This window comes from Myotis lucifugus, unplaced genomic scaffold (assembly GCF_000147115.1).
Source record: "Myotis lucifugus unplaced genomic scaffold, Myoluc2.0 scaffold_828, whole genome shotgun sequence".
Classification (NCBI taxonomy): Eukaryota; Metazoa; Chordata; class Mammalia; order Chiroptera; family Vespertilionidae; genus Myotis; species Myotis lucifugus.
In genome coordinates this window covers 52,139-60,212 of record NW_005871876.1, presented here as the reverse complement: position 1 = coordinate 60,212, position 8,074 = coordinate 52,139, and the positions used below count along the sequence as shown (strand labels likewise).

At 60.9% G+C, this 8,074-nt stretch overlaps 1 protein-coding gene across 1 annotated transcript in view; it reads right to left on the bottom strand.

Annotated features, from left to right (window-relative positions):
• Positions 1-1,131: 1,131 nt before the first annotated feature.
• EDEM1 (ER degradation enhancing alpha-mannosidase like protein 1) overlaps positions 1,132-8,074 on the bottom strand; it is a gene marked incomplete at its 5' end in the record, with an annotated part of 13,441 nt that continues 6,498 nt past the window's right edge. The window contains 7 exons of the mRNA XM_023747272.1: positions 1,132-1,452; positions 2,697-2,897; positions 3,373-3,469; positions 4,249-4,322; positions 5,141-5,311; positions 5,725-5,845; positions 7,616-7,790. Of these exons, the coding sequence (XP_023603040.1) occupies positions 1,363-1,452; positions 2,697-2,897; positions 3,373-3,469; positions 4,249-4,322; positions 5,141-5,311; positions 5,725-5,845; positions 7,616-7,790 (929 nt within the window). The remainder of the gene's footprint in view (positions 1,453-2,696; positions 2,898-3,372; positions 3,470-4,248; positions 4,323-5,140; positions 5,312-5,724; positions 5,846-7,615; positions 7,791-8,074) is intronic.

Genomic DNA, 8,074 nt, shown 5'->3' with positions numbered 1-8,074 from the left:
TTTAAGACACAGTGACACGCGTTTTCGAGAAGGAATAACATGTCCCTTTGGGTGGAGGGTGCGGCCAGTGGCCTGTGCTGTGCTGGCTTCTCGTTTTAAGACAGAAATGAACAAATCGGAAGTGCGTGCAGGGCCAGGTGGGCCACGTGATGGGGGGGGGGGTGGAAGCGATGAGACTCCGCACCCTTCCTACCGGCTCAGCTCCACCCGAGGTTACACGGAAGCAGGTGAGGTTTGCACCCCTCCCTGCACGTCACTCAGCAGGTTCTGGCCGAGAACGAGGAAACAAGGAGAAAAAGGAAAGAGAGAAGGCGTTTCCGCACAGGCTCCCGTCAGGAAGCTGAGGAGACCAGGTGGAAAGGCAAGGACTGGCCAGGACACTTGCAGAATCTCCCTAACGCCCCCCACCCCCCACGTGGCCACACAAAACAGGCCTGTTCAAGCCACAGCGGCAGCTGAGACACGCCACGCGCGTGGCCCAACCCGAAACCACATAAGGCACTGACCCAGCCTCGGCGGGAGCGTCGCCCTCCCTGACTCAGTTACTTGGCACGAGACACAGGAAACAGAAACGAAACACAGTCAGAGCTGAGCATCCTCGGTTAGTGACCAGGAGGCAGACGGAAGCACAGACAGTCTTAGGTATGTTTCTCTCCCCTCAAGGCACCTGGTTCTGGAACCACGCAGCTCCTCAGGTCAGTTCCGAGGAAAAGAAAAGTAAAACATCCGGAAGATCTCCCTGCTAAGCTCACAGCGTGACTCACCGCCAGGGGACCGCTCCCCGTAAGCTCAGAACGGTAACACTGCGAAGGTTCCCGGGGGTGCAAACGGGTAGCTGGATGGCTTCTCCCCCACGTGACCCAAAATCACGGGCGGCACCGGGGAGAGCCCAGTTACCAACGAGAGAAAGGATGACAAAAGGCAATAAATAGGGAGGCCCCGGGGACCGCAGGCCCTTTGCACGGGATTCCATCCAGTCGCTGACGGAGGCGGCAACACTGTGTCTGGCGAGCCCGGCGAGGGGAGGAGACGCTGGGTCCCACCGTCCTGAGCCACGAAGATCCGTCCACTGTGCTGAGCGGCATCAGCAGGTCCTACGAGGCCAACTCCTATGCACCTTCTCACTTCAAATTACATCCGTGAGAAACAGGGCATTTTATTGAACAGAAGAGAAACACTAAAGGAAGCAGGACTGTATGGATGTGGGCGAGGAGCCGGACAGAACTGCTGCGGCACTTGGCCGGCCAGACTCCGGCCTCCAGCTCACGCCTCCACCTCACGCGGGGCCGGGTGTGGCCAGGCGTGGCCTGGACGCGGTGTTTGGTCCGGGCTCAGCGGGGCCCACAGAGCAGCCAGCGCAGGTCAAATCAGGCCGACCATCTGGTCAATCTGGCGCATGTAGACGCTCTTCAGGGGCAGGGAGTACCTCCGCTCGTCGGGCACGCGGTTGCACTAGAGAAATGGGACCGTGGGAATTTCAAGTTAAAAATCCATGTGTTGACCCAGCCAGTGTGGCTCAGTGGTTGAGTGTTGACCTATGAACCAGGAGGTCACAGTTCAATTCCAGGTCAGGGTACATGCCCGGGTTAGGGGCTTGATCCCCAGGAAGGGGGAACAGGCAACCAATGATTCTCTCCCATCATTGATGTTTCTGTCCCTCCCTCCCTCTCCCATCCTCTTAATATCAATAAAAAAAATATTTAAAAAAAAACTCCACGTGCTGAGCCTCAGGAAATGGGGTGGATGAACCGACCTGGCCTCTCGGCCGGCACTGCCGACAGGTCGAGCGTCCCGTGTGACGCAGGAGCTGGCAGCATCCCTGGCCTCTGCCACGAGATGACCCGGCCCCACCCCCAGACATGGCCACTGTCCCTGGAGGAGCGGGCACCCTGGCTGGGAGCACTGGGGCGCCTCGCCTCCCAGGGGCACAGGCGGGGACCCCGGGAGGCTGAGGTCCACGCACGTGCGCAGTGGCCGGGACTCCGAGCGGCATCCCGGCTCCCACTCCACCCGGAACTGCGGAAAACGCTCTCTGGGAATCCTGTGGCTCCTCTGCGTTTACAGCTCCTCTCTCCACAGCCGGAACCTAAATTCGCACGAGTGCTTCTCTGCCTGTAATTGGAGGCCTCCTCCCTCCCCTCGAAGGAAAGTTCGGGAACCAAACATGTTGTCTGAAGCAGTTCCCACATGCACCATCACAGGCTCTTCCCCAAGGAACACGTCCCCACTGGGACTCACTGGTCCCGGCATCCACCCCCCCACCCCCGCTTCCTTCTGCCTGAGCAACCTCCCTGTAGGGCCTCCTCCCCCTCCAGGACCTACTGAAAAGCCAGCTCCTCCGGGAAGCCCTCCAGGCTTTCTCTGGCAGGTGGCTCCCTTCTCCTCTGTGTTTTGACAGCTCTGTGGCTGTCCCCTCCTCAAGTTCCTGGGGAGGAGCCGGTCTCCCCACCAGCCATGACCTATCTGAAACTGGGGCCCCTCGATCGGCCCCCATCCAGCGTTGCGTGACGGAATGAGGTCTATTACATGAGCGTCCGCCCATCGACCCCTCAGCGGGGAGTGACTGGCCACCGCTCCGCGGCTCCCACGCCCTGAGAACCGCCTCTGTGAACCTCAGGCAACCCGGTCTGAGTAGTTAATTAGGGGTGTTTTCTCTCCGTCCACATGCGGAGCGACCCCCCTGAAAAGCAACTCACGTTGGAGCTGGAGTTGATGACTTTCAGGTCGGGAGCCGCCGGCCTGCGCAGAGAGGACCCGGCTGCGTGCCCGCGCTCGTCGGGGAAGAACTCCTTCCACGGCGCCTCCCGCAGGTGCCTGTCCACCGACACCACGTGCCCCTCGGTGGTGAACATGTACCTGGTGCCGGACTTGTGCACCGGGTTCTCCTCATCAAACAGCTGGAGGGAGAGGAGGAGACACGATTGGTGACGGGCAGGTTGGACCTCAGGGGCGCCCAGCCCCCCCCCCAGCTGGGGGACCTGCCACCGCTTTCCAGGGACAGCGCTGGGAAGGCGTCCGTGGTCCCAGCCCGGCTGCGAGTCTGAGTCACCACTTCTGCTTGACCTTCCAGACTCTGCAGGATGTCCCCCCCCGACCCCTGGCGAGAGAGTCACAAGGCCTAGCACAAAGGCCCAAACCTGGGCCGTGCTCGGAACCCTTGGATGAACCCATGTGCTCCCCATTCTCGGGCTGGAGCCCCAGAACTGTCTGCACCTCTCACATGGCAGACGCGGGGGGCTATGCTCCCCGCGGTCCCTCCAGTGCAGACATCTGCCTCTGCACACACATGAGCACGTGCCGGTGGCCACGGTCACCCCGTCAGAGGCCAGCCCACAGGCCCCGCTCTCTCCTGGGGGAGCCCCCAGCACGTACCAGGTACAGGTACTTGCAGGTCTCGCTGAGGAAGAAGCTCTCCATCCGGTCCTCCTTGGACTTGTCGATGACGTGGTGCAGCGTGGCGTACCCACACCTGCAAAACAGCCGCCAGCCCTGCTGCTCCCTCGGGTGCGCACTCACCGAGCAGCGCGAGTCTAGTCACGGAACCACCAGCCCCTCAGCACATGCCCACGGCAAACAGGTTCCGCCCGGCTCCAGCGCTGCCCGCCTTAGCCGAGCCCGTCTGCACATTCATTTAAAAATGGATTTGGTGGCTGAATCGCCAGGTTAGTGGGGGCGGCGGGGGCGGGTACTGGCAGGTGTGCCGAGCATACGTGACATCGAGAAGTGGCTGGGACGAATGCAGGACTGATTAACATTTTCACCCTAATATTTATAGAACCGACGTATCATTTGGAAAGTCTAAGACAGGAATTTATAAAAAATACTCAGGACCCACTGCTAGGTAAAAAAGCAGGTCACAAAATGGAAATAGCTTTTTTTATATAATACATACATACACACACGTTACATGTGAATACATAAAGACGATGAGCACACAGGCTTAAAGACTGTGCTCCGCTCTGCACGTGGGCACTCCAGGGAGAGTAACAGTGCATGTTTTACGTGTGAAATAGGGGAAAGAGTTACTTAAAAAGAATACAGTCTGCCAGCACCTCACAGACAAGAACAGTGAAGAAATAGAAAGCCACCCCCTAGAATGGACAGGTGCTGACACAGAAAGGAAACAACTTCCCTACAAAATCAAGAGGAGAGACCCGCCCTCTACGTGAACCTGCGCGAGAACCTGTTCCCAGCACAACTCCCAGGGACCCCGATTCCGACAGGAGGGGGGGGAGCTGGGAAACTCACTTGACTTTCGTGTACTTCTCCAGACTCTGCAGGATGTCCATGCCCACGTGGAGGTAGAAGGGGTTCTTGGTCGCCTGGAGAGGAGAGAGCGTGAGCCAGCGGCCCAGGACGTGGGCGTGCCACGGCACTGCCGGTGTCTGGTGATGAGTCACGGCCAGAGGAGGGCGCAGGGCCTGGCCCCTGAGGGTCACAGCGTCCAGGGCTAAGTGTCAGCTCATGTCGGCCCCACGGCCTGGCTAAGGGGGAGACAGACGCTCCGGGCAGGGCTGCTCCCCGCCCGCCTTCCTGAGCCACAGCCCGGCCTCGCTCCAGCGCCAACTCTGAGAGCAAGCCAGTGTCCACCTGCCGCAGAACTCTCCAGAAGCCGGTGCCTCGGGCACAGGGAGCAGGAGCTCGCCCGGTCCCCACAGCCTCGTGAGGTCCCCCACGGAGGCTGCTCTCGGCCCTCCAACTGCCCCAGCTCAGCCCGAGAAGGCCCCTCAGGGAAGGGTTCGCTGGGAAGGTGAGACTTCCCCTCGAGTGGTTCCACAGTTGGGGGTCATCTTTTTTTTATCCTCATCTGAGAATAGTTTTGTTTTTGTTTTTTTAATTTTTTTTTAGAGAGAGTAGAGGGAGGGAGGGGAAGAGAGAGAGAAAGAGAGAGAGGGAGAGAAGCACCGACATGAGAGACACATGGACTGGTTGTCTCCCTCCCACTCCTGCCCTGACCAGGCCGGGGATTGAACCTGCAAGCTGTCCCCGCCCTGTGGAACCACGAGTGACCCTGGACAGGTGTCAGAACGACAGGAAACAAGAGAGCCCACACCAACCAGCAGGGGTTCCCCGAGAACCAGGCCCCCAGGCGCCCCGGCTGCCCCGGCGCTGAAACCCGGCCGGTGGGACCAGACCGCACCTGGTAGAGGAGGTAGGTGGACTCCACCAGCTCCGGCCGCAGCGGGTAGAAGAAGACGTCGGGGGCCTGCAGCTGCCAGTTGTACCGCTCGGGGAGCGCCCCGTAGCGCTTCCAGATGGCGTAGTAGAAGGCGTGCAGGCAGATGGCATCTTCCACGTCTCCTATCAGGACCTGCGGAGGCACCGGCCGCCAGGCTAGGACGCTGGCCCACGGCTCTGGCTTTCCCTCCCCCACCCATACCCACCCTGGGCTGGAGACAACCCCAAAGTAGCACCCAGAGCAGGAGAGGCCTCCCTCGGGGCATCAGTGCCAGGAGGACGGGCACGGCACCGGCCAGGGCTTCGCTGTGATCACAGACAAGACAGCCGAGGGGCCACCCAAACACGACACTGGGCCACTTTTCGGGCACGGCTTCCCGCTTATCCGTGGCTCCGTCCAACATTGTGGAACTAACTCCACCAACAGAAAGAACCACCAAGACACGTCCTGCCACTGCCCTCCTGAATCCGAAGGAGCCGGGGAGCCCGCGGCCGAAGGAAGGAGGACCAGCGCCCCCAAGTGCGTGCCAGGGAGGGCGGCGGTACCTGCAGCCCCGGGAAGAAGGCCTGCAGCGAGTCCATCCACGTGTTCATCAGCCGCCCGCTGAACATGTCCACGTTGACGTACAGCGGGGGGTCCCCTTCGCCCTCGTTGCAGGCTTCCCGGCTGCGGCGAGCAGAGGGCAGGGTGAGAGGACGGTGACAGGTGGGCCATCCCCCGCGGCCCGAGTTCCACTTCAATGGCGTCGGCATGAGCCTTCCTCCTACCGGCCCCCCACCCCCCCTTTCTTTTAGAATTTTATTTATCTCACCTTTTCCTGGCCAACTCAATGGCTTTGGTCATTTTTACAAAAATCCTAAAAACTGGCTTTCAGCCCTAGCCGGTTTGGCCCAGTGGGTAGAGTGTCGGCCTGTGGACTGAAAGGTCCCAGGTTCAATTCTGGTCAAGGGCACATGCCCTGGGTGCGGGGGTTTGATCCCCAGTAGGGGGCGTGCAGGAGGCAGCCAATCAATGATTCTCTCTCATCATTGATGTTTCTCTTTTTCTCTCCTCCCTTCCTCTCTGAAATCAATAAAAATATATTTTTAAAAAAAGTCATCAAATACATCCTCCCCCTCTTTAAGGCCCTGCCTCTCCCGCGATACTAGCGCCTGACAGGTAACCCCTGAATGAGCACGAGGTCGGAACTCGGCCGCGGAGCAGCCCGGCTCACAGCCTCTGCAGGAAGCACTGGGACATGCAGCGTAAGGACAGGCCACGCAGGGCACGGGGCGCACAGCAGGTCTGCGTGGGTGTGACCTGCGTGGGAGGCCTGGCTACTTCTGCATAAACGGCGTCTCCTCCCTGGTCAGGCCCCACGCCCCGGGCTGCTGGCACACACCGAGCCAGCTGCCCAAGGGCCGGCTCCTCAGTTCCGTTTGGGGCTTTAAAAAGTAAAAACGGTGCCCGGCCGGTGCGGCTCAGTGGGTTGGAGCATCGTTCCATGTACCGGAAGGTTGTGGGTTCGATTCCCAGTTGGGGCACATGCAAGAGGCAAGGGATGGATGTACCTCTCTCACATCAGTTTCTCTCCCTCCCTCCCTCTCTAAAAATCAATAAAAACTGCCCCCTCCCCCAAAAGTGAAAGTGGCTGAGCTCCAGCCAAACAGCCTGTTGGCGGGACAGCACTCGCGGTGGCTCCCACGGCAGCCACTGTGGGGACGGGTCCAGGCGGGCGCCCTGAGCGAGAGACATCAGTGACGGCAGGGGAGAGGCCAGGCAGCCGCCACCTGGATGCACAGCTGAGAGGCAGCAGAGGAGGCAGGTTCAACCCGGCAGCGGGAGGGCTGCGGCCACGCCCTGGCTCTCAGCAGGGGCAAGGCCAACCCTAGCAACTCTGGCAAGTAAAGGGTCCAGTGACTCGGCGCCCGCCCTGCACGACAGCCGTCTCCTGAGAGCCGTGAGGCACAGGCTGTGGCGCTCCTGGAAGCCAGGCTCCGACGGTCCCGGCCCTGCCTCCGAGCCGCCCTGGGTGGCCCTTCCCACTGCCCGGCCGGCTGTGCGATCAGACGCAGGCAGTGCCGGTCTGTCACTCTGAGATTGGTCTCTCTCTCTGAGGGAAGCTGCCAGGAGCCGCTTACAAGAGGCCCGAGTTGCCGAGACCTCCAGCCGACAGCCAGCGGCTCTGGCCACCGTGTGCTCTGGAAGGGGACTGTCTGCCTCAACCGGCCTCGACAAGGCACAGCCCCTGCCAACAGCCTGGGGACAATCCCGTGAGACCCTGTGAGAGGCGGTCTGCGGCTCTGAGCATTGAGTTTTGGGGGACCTGTGATGTAGCAGGAGGCAGCTAATGCACCTCGTCACCCCCAGATGACGGACAAACACCGGGGGTGCCCGAGGCCAACGGGGCCTGGGGATTTGCACTGGGATGGGGCAGCGGGCGCGGTGCGGACGCACCCCCGGCGCAGGTAGCTCTGGATGCTGTGGTAGGCGGCGTTGAACATGTCCAGGTCCTCCTTCTCCCCGAAGAGGATGTAGGACTTGAGGAGGTACTCGTAGAAGGAGTCCAGCCCCGCGCCCAGGCCGCTCTGCTTGCCCACCCAGTGGCCCGTCTGAATGTTGACGACGTTGCCTGTGGAAACGAACGGAGTGGGTCAGGCTCCCGCTGTTGGGGGCAGACCCTCCGGGGCCCCTGCACCGAGCACCCCCGGCAGGAGAAGGACGGGGAGCTGGGGCCCTCAAACTGTCCTCAGTCCCAAGGCAGCTCGGCAGCAGGAGCCTGACCGCTGACGCCAACACGGCGGAAAACGGTGTTATTTGCTTTTCCATTCGAAACCTCACAACCGTCCTCCTAAGCAAAGTCCCAGAGGAACACTGGGGCGGGGCAGACACCGAAGGGCTGATCGCTGAGTGGCC